The sequence below is a fragment of the Coenobita brevimanus genome, chromosome 101, assembly GCF_032717465.1.
Source record: "Coenobita brevimanus isolate Jiangsu-jjx chromosome 101, ASM3271746v2, whole genome shotgun sequence".
Taxonomy (NCBI): domain Eukaryota; kingdom Metazoa; phylum Arthropoda; class Malacostraca; order Decapoda; family Coenobitidae; genus Coenobita; species Coenobita brevimanus.
The window spans coordinates 6,873,914-6,894,731 of record NC_137054.1 but is presented as its reverse complement, the minus strand read 5'-3'; the positions used below and the strand labels follow the sequence as shown (position 1 = coordinate 6,894,731).

Sequence of the window (20,818 nt, the reverse complement as noted above, 5' to 3'; positions counted from 1 at the left end):
ACACAAATAACCATTTCAGAATCTTATTTCCACTTCTGAAAAACTACTTATCACTAAAGCAAAATTCAAAGGGCATTTTTACACTTAAAATTATTCTCTTAATCCCTTCAGCCCAAGGGATCTTTACTTAGCAGAATAAAGTTGTCTGGCACTAGCCAAAATAAACAATGGCATATATCATCAGGCAGAAAGGATTAAAGGCATGCAATCATGTGCATCATGTACAGTATACTCAGCACAGTGGGACAGCAATTATCCAAAATGCTTGGAAAACTGGACTTCCCATACCACTTATATTTAAAGTTATGTGAATTATACTCTGATATAATCACTGCTAATACTCCATGTTCAGGTAGGCATACTGTATTACCTTCCTATACAGAGTTTATATCATCAAAAACACATTAAAACTTGATAAGCTACTAGTATGGCATGCATGGGGCATCAGCATTACCAATGTCATGTGGCTTCTGTTTTTTTTTTTTTTTTTTTTTTTTTTTTTTTTTTTTTTTTTTTAGATGGTGATTTATACTCTGATATAATCACCACTAATATTGCATGTTTGGAGAGACACATAACTTTCCTACACAGAGTTTATATAACCAAAAACACATTAAAACTTTGATAAGCTAGCAGTCTGGCATACCGTATTTCGCGGCATGTAAGACGCACTTTTTTGTCTCAAAGTTACATTAAAATATCCCCATGCGTCCTGCACGCTAGACTGAGGCAGGCTAGTTTGGCTCCGTTGAGAAGAAACTCATAAAGATGATCATCTCACTGCTTAGCAACCACAGGAGTTTTCTACAGTATGCAGATTTAATTTGAATTTAAAAAATAATATACACTAGTGTGTATATGCAGCAGATTTAAGAAACACACGAGATCAGAAACACACAAAACTTTCGCGGGTTTGTTTACAGCTCAACTGGCTAACATCGTGAAGATATTTAGCGGTTTAGCAGTTTAGCATCCACACTATTCCAGCAAGCTAACGTCATGATCACTGGTGAACTGTCTGCTAACCTTCTGAAAGGCAATCATGACCACTTTGCTTGCCATCCATTCACTAACTAGCAAAGCAATCATACTGGAGAGATGCTGGCTAGTGAAACTGCCAAGTCATCAAAACAGACTTTCGTCACGTATGGAAATTCAGTAACCCTAATTAGGTTAGTTACTTTTGTGACATTTTGTGAGTGTATATATGCAGCAGATATTAAAGCACGCAAGATCAAGAACACAAAGCATTCACTGTTTGTTTTCAGCTCAACTGGCCAATACCGTCAAGGGGTTTAGCAACTTAGCAGGTTAGCGTCTAGCGTACACCCTACTCTAGCAAGCTAACATGCTCACTGGTGAACTGTCTGCTAACCTGAAAGGCAATCATAACCACTTTGCTTGCCATCCACTTACTAACTAGCAAAGCAGTCATACTGGAGAGATGCTGGCAAGCGAACCTGACAAGTCATCAGAATTGATTTTTGTCGCATATGGAAATTCAATCACCCTCATATGGTTGGCTTCTCTTAGTGACATTTTGTTTCATGTCTGACAAGAGTATCATGCAAGTGAACAGTCTTATTATACCAATAGCGAAAAACAAGAAAAACAGTTGTAACGTTAAACAGTACTGCCTGAAGTTACAGTTTCACTTTTTCAGCCAAGTGAAGTACTTCAGCAATGTCTATGCAACTCAGGGCACACCCAATTACAGTATTTTGTTATGAAAATAGGATAAAATTCACTGAGTAGCATAACTGATACAATTTCTGAAATTGCGTGCCTGATCGGGCATTCATATCAGAGTCCGCCATTTCTGCTGTATTCTTAGCAGACGAAGCGATCAGAATGATTGACAACGTTCACTCTCTGCATCTTTGCTGCCTAAGCAAAGCTCTCATGATCGGCAATGGCGATCATTTAGGCCGTAACGTCCAAATTGGTTAGGTTAGGTTGTAAAGTCGTTTGCCATTTTGGACGTTACGGCCGAAGGTATGGGTGAGAGTTTGGTGTGAGTGTAGTTAAGGAAGTAGGAGTGGGAAGAGTTAGGCTAGGGAACTGATAATCCGCTTATTATAATCCCTTCAGCCCAGCAATGTATTTTATAGGGTAGTTTATTCATGCTCGCCATATGATTTTATTCAGTTCAGGAAACATGTACTGAGGAAGTTAATGTGGGCTGTATCAAATGCCCCAAGTCTGAATATCGCCTGTGCTCAGTTAAAACGATTGCCAAGTTAAAGTCGTATGAAGTGTGGTATAAGCAATTCAGTGGATGGTACTGAGGACCATTTACTGTATGAGAGTGACAGTGAAACAGTGATGATGACCGTGGTGATGACTTCCAGTGATGCTTCAGGACTTGGGGAAAGTAGTGATGAATTCTCAGGATTTGAAGACGAGTGAAATTTTCACCATGTCAGTAATATGAAGTGAATATAGGTTTTAGGTGATCATGACAGATGCAACCGTGGAAAATTTAGGATCAATGGTGCTATACACCTTTAGTCTTGCACTGACGATGTTTGGATGAATAAATTGTTTGAGATGTTTCATGTCCGTAAGTGATGATATTTATATTGAACAACCAAATACATTTTGATGTTTTTGGCATATAATAAAGCCACTGGGTACTCCAAAACTGACTGGTGTAAATGTTTCAGAGGCGAGCGAATGTTGTATGTGGTGTGTACATGTGTGCGTGTGTGTGTGTACCATAGTGACTATAGGAGGCAGCAGTGTTAAGACCACAAATGGATGTTTTCACAGTACTCGAATGTTTTGAGATGGATGTCTGTTTTTAGCAAATTCTGATAAGAGAAATATGCATTTTTAATTGTTGATGCTGCAAGGAAAACAGCTGACAGTAAAGGGAGTGATACTGGGAGAAGAGGGTAGAGATAGTTGTCTAGCGCTTGGAATGCAGCAGTGTTGCTAAGGGATAGTTTCACCATTCTCGACATGTTTTGAGATGAATGTCTGTTTTTAGTAAATTGTGATAAGTGAAGAACGTATTTTTAACTGTTGATGCTGCAAGGGAAACATCGCAGACAGTGAGGAAGTGATACTGAGAGGAAGGGGTAGAGACTGCTGTCTAGCGACTAGGAGGCAGCAGTGTTACTAAGGTGTAACAATGGATGTTTTCACCATACTCAGTATGTTTTGAAATGAATGTTTATAGTAAATTATGATCAGTGAAGCATGCATTTTTAATTGTTGATGCTGCAAGGCAAACATAGCTGACAGTGAAGGAGTGATACTGAGAGAAGAGAGTAAAAACAGCTGTCTATCCTGTTCCCAAGCAGCCTTGCTATATTGAACTTTCGTTGTGAAACATTGTAATTTGTGTATTTACAAGTGCTACCTTTTTATATTATTTGTGGAGGTAATTACAGGTTAGTTAGAGTGCATGATTAATGATGGTAGTAGTCTGATATTGTGCTTGAGTCAAGGCAATGTGAGGAAATTCTGTAACAGGTGTGGAATAGGACGGGGTTCTTTTAGGATAAATGAACTGACGTGAACATTCATTGTACTTTATGTTTTCGTCAGTGAATGAAAGAACAGAGTTTATTGACTTCATTTGTGGTTTTAAATTCATAAAATATTAAAAACAGTGTTGATATCAGTTTACTGATACATATTTATCAACAAAGTTGAGATGGCCTCGTGGTTTGAAGTCACGTTTTGTTAAGACGGGGTTTTGTTTTCTGTTCTCTTTTCCTGTATAGTTCTTTGTACATAAAAGAAGAAACTAAAGGATGATGAGCAGTACTGAATAGATTCTGAAAGGTTAGTGTGTAGCTAAGTGATAGTGGCTCATATCAGTCACGTTTTGTCAAGAAGGGGCATTGTTTTCTTTTCCTGTACCATTCTTTGTATATAAAAAAAAGAAACCAAGGCTGATGATCAGTAATGAATAGATTCTGAAAGGTGAGTGTGTATCTGTGTGGTAATGGCTCTTATCAAGAAACCTTACTGCAGTCTTGGTTAGGGCAAACTTTTTTTTCACAGAACTGCCCTGCCAGAATTAGGGTGCGTCTTTCACAATGCTGCGTCTTACATGCCGCGAAATACGGTATATGGAGCATAAGCATTACCAATATCATTTTTTTTTTTTTTTTTTAAATGCAAGGAAGATGGAACCAAAGGCCAGGGGCCAGTAAATTGTTTCCTCCAAGAAAAAACAAAACAAAAATAAGAGAGCCAACTTCAAGAACTGATGATTTTGAGATGCCTGAACACACTGCATTTGAAAAACTGGAGATCATAGGCAATTGGAAATACAGACAGAGCGAGACAGTTCCAGTGTTGACCTGTTGCATACATGAAGTACTGGGAGTAACGGTTAACTTTTGCATTAGAGAGTAGGACAGAAAAAGGATGAGAGTTTGTTCCTAAACGGGTGCTACTGCTACGTGCCCGCCGTAGTAATAATAATAATAATAATAAAAGTTTATTTCTACAAACCATGGTTATTCATATAAATAGTAGAGGAGGGATGCAAGCAGACAGTTCAGACGAGCAGTGACCATTGAAGTAGCGACAGAAAATAGATGAAAAGATATAACGATGCAACAGTACGGCGAAGGTACTGAAGTTGAAGGGAACTAGTAAGAGGAGGAGAGTTGATGAGATGAAAAGCCTTTGACTCCACCTTGTTGAGAAGAGCTGTATGTGGAAAGCCTCCCCACACATGAGAGATATACTCTACACAGGGGCAAATAAAACCCATTTATAAAGTCAAGAACTGTGCAGGGGTAAAAAAGGCATGGAGTCAGCATAGCACACCTAATCTCTTGGAAGCAGATTTTACGAGACAGGTGTTATGTTCTTTTCAAGATAAATCCCGAGGGAATGAAACCCCAAGGATGTTTAAAGATGATGCAGGATTAAGCTGGACATTGTTAAAAATTAGAAGGTACTCCTGTGGAGAATTCTGTTGGGTTGATAGATGTAAGAACTGAGTTCTTGATGTATTAAAAACAACACGATTCCTTTTACCCCAATCAGAGATATAAGCCAAGTCAGACATTAGGAATGCCATAGCCTCACCCCTTGTGTGTTGAAGTAACTGCTGAGATGGATGCTGTAGGAAGAGAATGGAAAAGTCAAGGGTGTTCATCAGTGTATGAGTGGATAGGGTTAGATGTACAGCTTAGAAGGTCATTGATAAACAAAAGAAAGAGAACTGGTGATAGGACACAGCCCTGAGGAACCCAACTATTGATAGCTCTTGGAGAAGAACAGTGGCCATTTACTGCAGCAGCTACAGAAGGACCAGAAAGGAAGCTGGTGATATGACAGAGCCCTGAGGAACTCAACTACTGATAGCTCTAAAAGAAGAATGGTGGCTGTCTACCACAGCAGCTATAGAACAACCAGAATGGAAGCTAGAGATAAAGGCACAGATAGAAGGATAGAAACCATAAGAGGGTAGTTTGGAAATTAAAGATTTATGCCAGACTCGATCAAATGCTCCTGAGATGTCAAGTACAATGACAAGCTTTTGCCAAAGTCCCAAAAGGAGGATGACCAGGAGTCTGAAAAGTAGGTGAGAAGATTGCCAGTAAAGCATCCCTGGCGGAACTCATGCTAATGATTGGAAAAAAGGTTGTGATGGGAAAGATGCTTTAAAAACTTCTTGTTAAGAACAGACTCAAAAACTTTTGAAATACAGGATGTTGAAGCAATTGTGCAATAGTCTGAGGGTTGGGATTGTCACCCTTCTTTGGGACAGGCTGAATGAAAATAACTTCCAGCAAGAAGAATAGGTACAAGTTGATAGACAAAGGCAAAAAAGTTTACCTAGGCACAGTGTAAGCACAAACACAGTTCTTGAGGACAACAGGAGGGACCCCATCAGGCAAAAAACAGGAACACTTGAAAACAGAACAACACTTTGAAACATTACACAGTACATTCATCACAAACATCAACACCACTGTGCACACTTTCAATACAATTATACAAAACGCCGACAAAAGACATCCCTAGAGGCAACAGAAAGACACAATCCCAACTTCACACCAGAAATTCAAGGCCTCATCAGTCAACAGGACACAGTATGACATTCCCCAACACCCCATACACAAGACACCGTACAACAAATACAAGAACTCAACACTTAAGTAAAAAATAAAATATTGGAACAGCAAATACCAATTTGGAACAGTTATCTCCAAACAGTTGACCACAAAACAAACACCAGCAAACTCTACAAAACACTAAACAGCATCACACTCTCCAACAGCAACACTACACAATCACACACTGCCACCACAACAACAGACACCATACCTTCACACAAACAAGCAAACACTCTCATCAATCATTTTTCACATGTCAGCCATCTAAACCCCCACTGCGACGACCGACGTATTATCCGAGGTAAGAGACAGTTCCCCACAGACCCAGACTTCGCACCTTTCACTTACAGCCAGACAATGCACATCATTAGCAACCTTAAGCATTCATCTGCCAGTGGACCAGACAACATACACGTTAAACACCTTGGACCACAAGGCATACAAGCACTTACCAACATATCAAACTACAGCTATGCACACAACATAATACCCAACATCTGGAAGCAAGGCATTATCATCACTATCCCCAAACCCAACAAAGACCCCATGTTTCCTTCCTCACTCCGCCCCATCACACTCCTCTGCATCTCCTCCAAAGTCACTGAACAACTGGTACTACAACTAGTTACACCATACACCCCCCTAGCCCCATCACAACATGGGTTTAGGCCAAAACACTCCACAAACACTCTTCTTACAGACCTTACACAAAGAGTTTTTGATGGCATGAATTCAGCTAGGTCACCACACAGAACACTCCTAGTCACACAACACATTAGCAAAGCTTTTGATGCCATCCCCTGCTACAACCTCACAAACAAAATATTCAACACAAGCATACACAATATCACAAAAAGATGGCTGATAAACTACTTAGCAGGCAGATGAGCACATGTAACATTTGCCGGTCAGTCTTTGAACATCAGAAACTTCACAAACGGCGTCCCCCAAGGATCTGTTTTGTCCCCTACACTCTTTAACCTATACATGCACGACATACATCTCACACACCAGAGATACACATAGCTTCCTATGCAGATGGTATAACACTTATATGTACACACCAAAATGCAAACACAGCCACACACATCCGCCAACCTTACCTCAACACACTACATGAATGGTTCACCACAAACAGGCTCAAAATAGCCCCAGCCAAATCTACAGTGAGGTTCTCACAAACTGGACAGCCAGAACACAGTCACAATCCACACCTCACCATAAACGGCATTCCCCACCCCCACACACAAAATCCGTCGTGTAACATACAATACATCAATGTCATTTAAACAACACATCACAAACATTAAGATAAATTAACACCAAGACTCAATGCCTTGAGGTCACTTCCCATTCAACATTTGGACACAACAAAGACAGTATACAAACAATATATACGTTCAGTGATGAATTATGCAAGCCCTACTTGCGCTCCTAACCTCATTAACCCCTTAACCGCAGGGTGTCACTTTCGTGATGCTTGGGAGCAAGGGATCATACCGCGGGGTGTCACTTTTGTGATTCTGTGTTATTTTGAATTCGCCCGGGCTTTCAAGTGGTGGCTTGTATCATCTATCAGTACTGCCAATGTCCAACACTAGTCAGCACTCCTAATCTCATCTGTACTCCCATCCATTGTTGACAATTTAGCCATTTCTCCCCGTTCTTGACTCCCCTCCCTACCTACCCTCCATTATGCTCTCCTCTCGCCTGCCCGGCCGTGCTACGCTAAGTAAATCTTCCCTGGAATTTTCCACTGATTTCATCCATTGAAATAAGCCCTATGCCCTATTCTTATACCAAATAATATATAGTGCCATACACCTGGAATTGGCTAATTATCACCTGACAACACCTCATGTGCACTCGTTCACTAATTTTCGCTGTTTATTTCCCCTTGAAATGTCGTAAGATCTATTCTCGTAATAAAAATATATATAAGAAAGGAAGGGAGAAGCCTAAGTGATATTTACATTCACCTGGAACTATCTAATTTATTATGTATTGTCTAGATTCCTGCCAATCATTTCATAGCGTATATATTAACAGCTTTCACCCAGCTGACATTGGCAGTATTGCATTCCCCCTAGGCAGGCTAACACACTGTATTCAGTTTTCTGTCGTCTTTCAAGGTGAAAGCACGTCGGATTCACGCCTGCCCAATTCCGCCGCTTTTTAGCCCCATGCAAAGGGCCCTGTGACCTCTACCCCCTACTAAACCTCATGTGGAAAGAGGTAAAGGGGTAAGTGACTGCTGTGGAATGTGAACTGGCTAATTTGTCAATGAAAATGATAGACAGTGACTACAATCTATCTGGTGAGTAAAACAGTGCAAGTGGAAATGTAAATAATGTGTAAACAGCAAGTGAAAGCAATGAATGTAAATATAAGTGAACAGTGGAAAATAGTTTCATAAGTTACTGCAAGTGACTGCATAACAGAGAGTAAATAAAATAGAAATGTAAATAATGTAAATAAAATAGAGAATGTAAATAGAAATGTAAATGAGTAGTAATATAAGAATATGAGTATATATACAAGGAGTAATGAAACTGAAAGTTTCACTGTAGTATGTATGAATACTATGAGTTATGAATGTGAAAATGAAAGTGACAGATTCACTCTCAATGCTAGTATACAGGACGAGAAAGTGAATGCTACGTATTTTACTGAAAGAGAAATTGAATGCCTACAGTGAGAATAAACTACTATTACTGAAGGAAACTTATGGATAAAGACTGTAGATATATATAAGTGTTATATAGTAAAAGAAATATAAAATGTGAGTGTTTTTATGAATAATAAATGACAGAACACCAGCGGCGAACGAGTGCAAGTGGGAAGTCATACACGCTCGTAATTTTCATTGCTTTCACAGTGTTTTTTTTTTTTGAGTATGGATTCCAAACTATTTGAGAATCATAGAACAGTGTTTCTAGTGATAATATCAGGCTGTGGTAATCATATTACGGGTTGTCGGGAAGTGTAAAGTGGAGACTTCGTTACCCAACTTCAGAGGTCTCCACAAGTCCTACCGTGCTCGACAAAGGCTCAATAAACATCCCAGGAGAAAGCTGAAGGTATGTGCCATATGCATATGTAATTATAATATTCTAGGACTAATAACTGATTTTTGGCACATATTTTTAGAGAGTCTGTCGGAGCGCGAATATGCCTGCGAGACACGCAAGTCAGGCAAAAACAACCCCGCAGTTTAGGGGTTAAAATACACTACAACACTTCACAGACCATACAGAACAAGGCCCTAAAAATAATCACATGCTGCACAGCTACTACACCCACAGACCACCCTACATCAAGAAGCCAAAGTCCTCGAAGTCAAGGATCATCTAGATATGAGAGGTACACAAATTCTACCTCCAGCCTCCACAAACCCAAAACATCCACTACACTACTTGGCAGCACATCCGCACACACCAAGGAACATCAAAACAACACCCAGCACACGATATCATACACAAATACTGTCATCTCTCCCTCCACGCCCGCCTCAAACCAGCTTCCAGAAACATATCCATACTCAAATCACTCACCGCTCCATTCAGTCACTTAAAGACAACACACAGCTGCAAGCACGGCCTTCTGATATCCACCCTTCTGAATCCTATTTCCCTCATGAGGATAGGGTCCACCTGGCCAGGCTGAGATGTAGGCATCATCCAGCCCTCTTAAGTTATCAGAAGGGGCTGGATGACTCCATTGCTGATGCCTATCCAGGATGTAACACAGCACCCCATACTATTAGGCACATTATGGAAGACTGCATTGCACACAATCACCTACGCCAACAACACAGCGTACACTCCCTAAGAGCTGTGGGAAAGCCCGGTCTCAGCCATGGCCTTCCATAGGGCTTGGGGCTGTTTGGCCAGACTGTCTAGGGAACAACAACAACTACTACTACTACATTTGGATGTGAGACTATGGTGTGGCATGAAAATGAAAAGTCAAGAGTAAGAGCAGTGGAGATGGGACTGCTGAAGAATGTATGTGGAGTACAGAAGGTGGACAGGATGTGAAATAATGTGATTCGTGAAAGATGTGGAGTGAGGAAGTCAGTGGACACCAGAATTGAAAAGGGTGTACTGATATGGTATGGTTATGTGGAGAGAATGGATAACAATAGAATGGTGAAAATGGTATATCTGAGCAAATTTGAAGGAGGGAGAAGGTGAGGCAGACCAAGGAGAAGGTGGAGACATGGTGGAGGAGTGTGTGAGGAAAAGAGGTATGGAAGTCAGTGAGGCTAGGGAACTGACATGAGATCGAGCTAGCTGACTGAATGTTGTGAGGAGAAGTGCATGATCAGGCATTTGGTACCCCTTTTTAACATGGCAGTGTCCAGACTGACTCTATCAGATACGTTTATGTGAAGTTACAGAACGTGGTGAATGTTTTTGGCATATCCGCTACAGCCAGGATTCCGGGGGCTTGAATGGTGAGTGAATGGAAGCGTGGTCCATTGCATTGGGCAGATTTGGGCTGTCTGGACATTGCTACTCCTCATCCTGCCCTAGGGTGGAAAAGGAGGTCCAGATGATGACGATGATGATGATGATGATCTGGGCCATCTGATAAACTTTGTAAGGCTCTGTTTTTAAATTAATCTATGCAAAAAAAAAGCATTAAAAAATATTTTATTTGGACAATCTTATTGTCAAACTGTTATTGTAACCCTTGTACAGTAAAAGTCCTATAATCTGAATGGTAGGGGACCGAGGGTCTTTCAGATTATTGAGAGGGACCTTTGAAAACATTAGAATTATGTACATGACCATTAAATAAAAACTTATAATGATATGGGTTATTGTTTTAGACATCAGAAATGCACAGATGTGTAGCTGAATAGTTACAGGCAGGTACATCCAAGTCCAAAAGCAAGTCCAAGCCAGAAAAATCCTTAGATAAACCCTAGAAAAATCTGAAAAAAGCCCAGAATTTTTCTTTTAAATTTCGCCTTGAAAAATTCAGAGTATTTGGATACAATATTCGGATTATTGGTGGTCGAATTGCAGAACTTTTACTCTAATAAAAATAATTAAAAATGTGTCGTAAATAATGAATGCACTCAACCGATCAACTGCCAGCTTTCAAAAGCCTAAGGCTAATCTCTTCTTAGAGAAGATCAAATTGGCTGTGGTAATGTAATATACAGTACTCAGTTTTCTGAAAAATCCTGTATTCCAATAACCTCCTGATCCTGACCATTTCAGAATTTGGGAACTGCATAATCTTCCAGCAAAAACTATTCTCAAATGCCATTACCAACTGAAGAATAAAATTACTGAAGCATTTACATAGGACCATTCCTTAATAATAGTTTTAAGTTATAACATTATCTTATCATAAAGCATTGCATGCCTTTACATCTGAGTATTAAAAAAAAAAAATCAAGAGGATGGCTTAAGATTATCAACATGCTTACACACTTGTACCACCATGCACTTACTCATAATTTCCAAAACACACAACAATACAACTCATATCAGCATCTCCTCTTTTAACTGACACCCACAAGACACTACCATTCCATGACAAGACTATGGCATCATGTACACAAGCAATTCATTAAAAGCATTCAGTTACCTAAGGCCTGAGCTGCAGTGCCATGAAGGGGAAAGACGAGGGAGTGTTATTAGTTTAGCATGTTCTTCTAAGACTGGTTTTTATCTGAATTATATAATACTGAAACTAACACATAAAGAAACTTTTCTAGCCAAAACAAAGTTAATTTAGGAATGTGCTTTAAAGAATGCTACAATGAAGGGATGAAAATAGTTCTCAAGCCAACCCCATAAGAATGCACTCGAAGTCTGGATGTCTCATTGTACTAAGTCATGTTATACGAGTATATTATACCCCCCCACCCCCCACAAGAGTAAGTGGAACACAGCATCTTCATTCCTCTTTCTCAGAAATCTGAGTTACCTTTATGATGACTTAACTGGGGCTTGCTTTTTGCCCTACTGAATTTAAATGCTGAATTATCAAATGCTGACATATCAAAGGTTTATTGTAATCCATTTAACTCCATGCCTAGATATACAGTACTAGTATATACAATTGGATGAAGCAAGTATGAGGTCATGGATGAACGCAGCTGAAGTGGGGCTATCAGAAAATATACATGGGCTGCTTAAACTGGACAGGATTGATTTATTGCTGCCTCTGCCAGTAGGTTGGAGGAAGTTATTTATTCACCTGCTTTTGTATGTCTGTCTGCAGACAAGTTATCCTTCAAAATTGTTATCAGATTTCAATGAAATCCAGTTGATAGATGGGGACCAGGTTACGATAATAAGTTTTTGAAGTGAATCCTGATCCAGAAACAAGAATTAATAATAAATATTTTAAAGTCAGCGGAGGTAGCACTACTCGGCATGAATTTAAGTTCTGAGACAAAAATGGTTATCCCAATTGGATGAAGCAAGTATGAGGTCATGGATGAACGCAGCTGAAGTGGGGCTATCAGAAAATATACATGGGCTGCTTAAACTGGACAGGATTGATTTATTGCTGCCTCTGCCAGTAGGTTGGAGGAAGTTATTTATTCACCTGCTTTTGTATGTCTGTCTGCAGACAAGTTATCCTTCAAAATTGTTATCAGATTTCAATGAAATCCAGTTGATAGATGGGGACCAGGTTACGATAATAAGTTTTTGAAGTGAATCCTGATCCAGAAACAAGAATTAATAATAAATATTTTAAAGTCAGCGGAGGTAGCACTACTCGGCATGAATTTAAGTTCTGAGACAAAAATGGTTATCCCAAGGCAATAATGTAGTGCCGATTTCAAATATAATGTTCATTTTGCTCTAGCACACACTGTTTTTCTGAACTTACTACCCTCACATGCATCCTTATACTACAGAGGTACTTCTTTTCAACGCTTTATTTGTGCTCTTCTTACGTCTTCATATATACAGTAAAAGTCCTGTAATCCGAATGGCAGGGGATCAAGGGTCTTTCAGACTATTGGGAGGGATCTCTGAAAACATTAGAAATACAGTATATACACTCTATCTATCAATCTATCTATCTATTGCCAGACGCCTCAATCCCATTTGGGGTGGCCACAAACAAATCGCCTCCAAGTCGCCCTGTCCCCCGCCATTTCACTGCCCTGCTCCCAACTCACACCCCCCTCTTTCATATACCTCTCCACCCCATCTCTCCATCTCATCCTCGGCCTCCCCCTCCCTCTTCCCCCCTCCACCTCACTAACATACACTCTCTTCGTCAGTCTTTCACCCTCCATCCTCTCCACATGGCCAAACTCATGATCACTAATTTCTGTCCAGGGGTGCCCCCTTCCTACCCCTGTATACCCAGGGATGAGGGGAGGGGGGGACAAAACAAGCTCCACCTGCCTGTACCCCAGCTCCCAACCCTCCCCCAAACCCCTACTCAATCCCCCACTCCACCTGTCATTCTTAATCCATCCCGTCCGGATGTCATGTATACATGTCCTCCTAGGGCCATCTGGGTGACATGTATTTGTGACTGAGTAATTCACGCCCTTGTTTGAATATTCAGCTGGTTATTTCCACCACACACACCCACTGGCAGCCCTCCAGCATGCATCCAAGTCATGCTCCAGTTTCCTGTGTACCTCTGTCATGGACAGATCTAAGCAAAAATTTTTTCCTGTGTCCAGACCCTTAGGTGAGTGCTTGTGGCCACCGATTTCAACACCAACGAAGTCCAAAGGTGAGAAAAGAAAAGGCCTTAATGACAGTGCAACAGGGAGAGAACTCAAAGTGACATTATCATCAGTTGTGAGTGCAGAAAGTGACTCTTCCTCTCAGGAAAGCGACAGCCATGACGAGTGTCGATATTTATGCATCGTGTGAGGAGGGTGGTGGACATGACTCCTCCAATATGCGCCCATTGTTTCCCCTGTACATTCATCTGCTATTTCTGGTGATGGGAATGGTTCAGAGGGTATTGACGATCCTGGAGAGAGGGATATTGGCACAGATGAGGAGATGGAAGAGGAGGTAGAAGGTGGAGGAGGAAGGGAGGAGGGAGTAGGAAACGAGGTATGTCGAGCCTCGCGCCACCCCTCTGTCTATTTACATGAATAATGGAGGCAGAAAGTTTGTTTCATGATTTTTTTTTTTTTTTTTTTTTTTAATGTGTCCAACTCTGGGCATAGGCTTCACACCCTACTCTCAAGGCCCAGCAGTCCTCTCTGCATGTCACCACTTCGGCGCTAACACCCACCATTCATACTGAATACATGCTAAGGCTGTCTCATACAGGACAGGTGTACTGGTATTAGCGGGGGTATTTTTACGACATGTCGCCAGGTTTTCTGGTAGATCAGTAGAGTCTGATTTCATGAAATTCAAATCCTTAAACTGTTCCCTACCCCAGTGGGGATTTGAACCTGGGTCCGGTAGGACTGCAGGCAACCTCTCTACCAACTGAGCCACCGCCTGCCCTTATTTTTTATTGAAAGTTTCCATGTGTGTATGTTTGTCATAATGAAAATATACAGATCACTGAAAAAAAAAAACTGTTATATAGGAAAACATAGTTAAGTGAAGAAAAGGAAGAGGAAATGTGGTGGAAATGAGTTATTTAAGAGGAGCCTGTGGAGTCACATGGAGAGACAGGCTGACGAATGAGGATATAAAGGAGCGTTGTGGTGTGGATGTGATAGGAAGCGTTATGAGGAACACACTGAGGTGGTTTGGCCATGTGGAGAGGATGGAGGGTGAAAGACTGACGAAGAGAGTGTATGTGAGTGAGGTGGAGGGGGGAAGAGGGAGGGGGAGGCCGAGGATGAGATGGAGGGATGGGGTGGAGAGGTATATGAGAGAGGGGTGTGTGAGTTGGGAGCAAGGCAGTGAAATGGCGGGGGACAGGGCGACTTGGAGGTGATTTATTTGTGGCCACCCCAAACAGGATTGAGGCATCTGGCAATAGATAGATAGACAGAATTTTTGTTGCCCCACAAATTTGTAGCCTGATGAAAGAGTCAATTTGATGCAACCCTCGTGGCAGATGAACTAAGGGTTTGGAGGTTTTTCAAGAAAATTTTTGTTCGTTTTCTGGGCAGTCATCACAGTGATGATTAAGTGGAAATTGTAAAAGAGCTCCTGGTTGCAGACAATGAACTCAAATATTGCATGTCCCTTAAAAATCCATTATCTTCACTCATATCAATTTTTTTCCCAACAAACTTGAGTGATGTTAGTACCAAACAGGGTGAACATTTTAACCAGGATATTGTGGTAATGGAACAATGATACCAAGGTAGAAATGGCCCTAGCATGATGGCTGACTATTGTTGGATGCTGACACGGGAAACCTAATCACAGCAGAAAAAGATAGCATCAAAACGCGTATTATAAGTACAGTACCTGCATTCACTGCGAAATTTACATACTGTGGTGGAATAATACACTTGATTTTGCTTCAACATTACTTTTACATCCCAATTAATATTTCTCGATATTAAAAATATTCCTGGCATAACCAGGCGTGAGGAGCAAATTGATTTCTGACTACTGGGAGAAAAATTTCATAGCTAAATTTCAGAAAATCTGTGTGTGATGGAGAAAGATAGAGAAAAGTAAAAACATATTTGTAATCAACACTGTCAATTTACCCAAAATCATCCGTTCTCATGTCTGAACTATATAAAAAGTTGAAATCTGTCGGGTAATGTAATCCTTCTCTGAGACTGTGTAGGAAGGGCAGACTAAGACTGCGGAATTATTTACCTCTGCAAATAATGTTTGATAAAGGTTGGTTTATAAATAGTAAATTATACTGGCACTAGTGAAGGCCTTTCTAGGTGTTACTGTTGTTACTTAACCTTGGTCTGCTTGACTGAACAGACCTGAAGATGATGTGTAAAACAAGGCAGTTTACTGATCAAATGCTCAAGAACATGTACTAAGATCAAAGTCATCAGCTGACTGGATATGATGAGGGTGGTGCATGGGTATAACCTAAATTAGTGGGGTTAGAGGTAGAACTAGGGGTATAACCTACATTAGTGGGGCTAGAGGTACAACTCGGGGTATAACCCACATTAGTGGGGTTAGAGGTACAACTTCGGGTATAACCTACATCAGTGGGGTTAGAGGTAGATCGTGGGGTATAACCTACATTAGTGGGGTTGGAGGTAGAACTTGGCACAGAAACACAATAAGAGAGCTTTATAAGGTAAATGAGAAGTGCAAGAAATGAGGTATGGATAGGTTAGAATGCAAATGAATAGAAGAGAGATGGAAGAACAAAAATATGCATGGAAATGCTCATAACAGGGGCTGCATTCCTGTTCATATTATGATGGTCAAGGCTCGATCATACAAGAACTGTCAGACTCTTAAAAATAATTAGCAGGACGATTTTATCTAGAGCCCTGTGCCACAAATACAATTACATCCCCTATCTACACACTGTATTACTAAAAAGCTAACAGTAAATATTTCTATCATTAATTTGAAACTATTATTAGGATTATCATGTCCTTCATACAACTTAAATACAGACTGGAGGATGCTTACCTGACATTTCAAAATCTGAATCTTCATCATTGTCCGAGTGTGCTTCCCGAAATCTTTTCTTAGCTGCCCGTTGTGCTGCTTGCCTCACTGTCAACAAATAAGGTTTCACTTAATCAAGTTAATACTTATCATAAGACTGAGTTGCTACAGTTCACCAAAGTAATTACCTGTACATACTTAATTTATCTTCACAAACCTACATTCAAAATGCATACATTTGCAGTCCGTCATTAATGAAAAAGATTTCTTTACTGAAGTCCTGTATGTTAGCAGTAAATGTGAATATATACAGCAGACTCTTAATTTACCAAACCCACATAGAGCAGATATTGGATTTAACGGATACTTTGAAGGCCCCTGGACAAACCAATGGACATTCCGGACCCCATCCATTAAATGGAAACAAAACAAAACAAAACAAAAAACACACAGGCCTTCCAGACAGCTATGAGCCCACCAGACGCTATTTTGGACTTGAATATATACTATCCATTACATGGGGAGTATGACCCAAGCCTGTTGGATAGTACCCTGTGTGCAGGGTGACTCAGAATGCACTTACCAACGCTGGTGGCATTTTTTCCCCACCCACTTGGGCTAAGCTGGGGAGGAGCAGGTGGAAAGCAGAGTGTCAGTTTACTTTGGGGCTACTTCCAGTAGGTCTGGGCAGGATCAGAGGCTGTGGAAACACTGTATTGCAAATGGTTGGCCTCAGTCTTGTTGTGACTTTCGTTGTGCTGACATCTCCACCTCAGTGTCTCTCGTCTCAAAGTGTGAAAAATGTTATCTAATAGTGTCTGAAAAGTGGTTTCTCATAAGGTATCACCCAGCACCTCCTCTAATGAAAAAGCAAAGAGGATGATTATAGGCATTGTAATGAATATGGACGTGATCAATGTGCACAAGAAAGGCACGACCAAGGGTGACCGCACTCGCCAGTAAGGTACCAAGAGGTTGATCCTGCATGACATCCTGACGGCCAAGGACAAAACAAAACGGTTATGAAGAAAATGGAAGGGAGGAGGAAAGGTAAGGATGTTTTCAGGACCAAGAAGCTGCCCAATGAGAAACTCCACAAAGCAGTCCATAAGTGGTACAGGCAGGAGTGAGCTGAGGGTGTCCCTGTGTGTGGCCTGGACATCCAACACTCAGCACAAAGCCTTGTTACTCAACTTGAAGTTTTTATGTGTTGTGCTGGCTGGCTGTGGAGATTTAGGAGGCACCATGGCATCAGTAACAAGGCCATAACTGGGGAGCTGCTTGGCACTGATGTCAATGCTGCGGAGCCATTCTTCCAGCATCTTCAAAAGCTGATGAACAACAAGGACCTGCATGACTTGCAAATTTTCAATGCTGATGAAACTGGTCTCTTCTGGCATGCTCTCCCCTAAAATACTCTGGCTTTGAAGGATATTGGCAGCACCCCAGGGCATAAGACAATGAAGAAGTATCTCTCCATTCTGACCTGTGCCAATGCTGATGGTTCTCATCACCAACAGCAGTCACAGCAGGTATGAGCATGCAACTTAGGTCACTCAAAGACATCATGGCCAAGCTTCCTGTGGAGTACCATGGGAGTGCCTGGTTTCACCCCTTGAAGACGAGTGTCCGTATGGTGTGACAGACACTGAGGACGGGCATACAGTAAAAGTCCAATTCTTCGGCATCCAATTCCTCGGCAAATCTGACATTTCGGCAGTTTTGAGAAATAGTCCCATTTACGAAAATCTCTGATCGTTCGGCAGATTTTCCGATTTTTTTCGTCCCCTCTACTGCTGGGGACTTCTTCCAGCAGTAGCAGACTCCAATCAACCCCTTCTATTGTACATATGTAAATATGGAACCTACTATAAGTTTAGGTAAGTGCATGTGAACTTGTAGGCCTACTGTATCATTACATTTATATACAGTATGTTCACTAATTTCTTTATTTTTCATATTCATGTATAGTATTGTATTCATTACAGTATTGTACAGTATCAAACAGTATACAGTACTCTCTCCAAACACATTTGAAATGATATGAGTAGTGATGATAAAGTTCACCTAAACATATAAGGTACTGTGTGGGTAGGGTTTTTGATAATTCGGCAATTTTGATATTTCGGCACTTGCCTGGTCCCATAGATGCCGAAAAATAGGACTTCTACTGTAATTGGCCAAATGTAAACAACTTTAAACCTTTGTAAAAACATAATGAGTAATGCTAAAGTAAAAATGAGGAACCATTGGAAAGTGCATACCTTCAGGTCTTCCATGAGGTGGCATTGCAGACTACATGAACTTTCATTGGATGAACAATGATTTTAGAAGGACGTGTACTAAAAATATGTTTTTTCACTCCCACGACTGCTAGCCAGAGCTTACTGCACTCTGATTTTCATATTATAATAACTATTCAACATTGCACATACTACAGTACCCTCGCACTGAGAGTTAGCACTGTTTGCTAGGTTAGAGCTGTCTTCACAGATTTAGCAGAAAATAGCTCAAAATACTAGAAAATTTTCCTTTATATAGTACTGAGCCTTGGTTACAGAACTTGATATAACGAAAATTTGAGAAAACGGATTAGGGGTTGGCTGAATTAGTTCATTAAATCTAAGCATCTGCTGTATATATAATGCTCATAAAAAAATACGGGTATTAAAATGTAAATTTCAGATCATTAAAAAACATACCTGGTTTCCTCTTTGAAGTTTTACCAGTTACTTCATCTATTATATCTTTGAATTCTTTACTTGTATCTGAGATTCCAAGGATCTTACTGATACGACTACGGTCAGGTGCAGGGAAGTGTTTTTCCACTAGTGCTTCCAGCACACCTGAAATAAATATAAAAGGAAAATACAGTACCTATATTAGTTACCTACCATGCAAAAAATATCTCCTCTTCTTTTCAGCTCCACCTCGATATAATACAATTTGATAACCGAATTCCCCAGATGGGTGTCACAAAAATAAACAAATACAGCAAATCATGATCATCATCATCATCCGGACCTCCTTTCCCACCCTAGGGCAGGGTGACGAGTAGCAGTGTCCAGACTGCCCAAGTTTGCCCAATCCAATGGGCCATGCTTCCATTCTCATCATTCAAGCCCCTGGATTCCTGGCTCTATCTGATACACCAGAAACTTTCATCACATTCTGCAGCTTCACATAAACATATCCGACAGTCAGTACAAACGCTGTCACGTTAAAAAGGGGTGCCAAATCCCTGATCATGCGCTTCTTCTCATAACATTCACCCACCCAGCTCGATCTCTCATCAGTCCCCTAGCCTCACAGACTTCCAAACCTCTCTTCCTCATACACTCATCCACCATATCCCTCCACCTTCTCCTTGCCCTACCTTGTCTCCTCCCTCCTTCAAATTCGTTAAGATATTCCTTTTTCACTGCTCTATTGTTATCCATTCTCTCCACATGACCATACCCTCCCAGTACACTCTCTTCGATTCTGGTGTCCACTGACTTCCTCACTCCACATCTTTCACGAATCACATTATTCCGTATCCTATCCACTCTCTGTACTCCACATACATTCCTCAGCAGTCTCATCTCCACTGCTCTCACTCTTGACTTTTCATTTTCATGCCACACCATAGTCTTACATTCATATGTTAAAGTTGGCACTAGCACTCCTTTATGTGAGCCACATGCAGCTGCGACACTCGAGCCTCTGTTTCTTATCAAGGCCTTCATAGCACCAGATACTTTCCTTCCTTGTGTCACTCTACTTTCCACTTCATTTGCACATTTTCCTCTCTTTTCTTTCAAAGTATCCAGGTATTTGAACTCTCTCACCAATTCCAGTCTCTCTCCATTCACTGTAACATCACACTGGGAGTCACCTTCTCTTTCAAGTACCACCACTTTGCTCTATTCAACCTTTACTCTCAAGGCACGACACTCACAGACATCTGCAAAACTCTGCACTAGTCTACCAAGTTCTTGTCCAGTACTTGCAAGTAGCACAACATCATCAGCATGCAACAAATTTGAGCTATTCCATCTATCACCATTCATTACCAACACCATTCCTCTCTCCATTACTCGTGTTTTTACTTCTCTCATAACCCCATTCATATATATATTGAACGACCATGGGGACATCACACAACTTTGTTGTACGCCCACACTGATTGTGAACCATTCACTTAGATACCCATTTACC

At 40.8% G+C, this 20,818-nt stretch overlaps 1 protein-coding gene across 1 annotated transcript in view; it reads right to left on the bottom strand.

The window, feature by feature from the left end:
- LOC145415127 (protein strawberry notch homolog 1-like) overlaps positions 1-20,818 on the bottom strand; it is a 204,372-nt gene that overhangs the window by 49,943 nt on the left and 133,611 nt on the right. Inside the window, exons 17-18 of the mRNA XM_080284547.1 lie at positions 19,321-19,464; positions 16,640-16,726 (exon numbers count right to left, since the gene is read on the bottom strand). Of these exons, the coding sequence (XP_080140673.1) occupies positions 16,640-16,726; positions 19,321-19,464 (231 nt within the window). The remainder of the gene's footprint in view (positions 1-16,639; positions 16,727-19,320; positions 19,465-20,818) is intronic.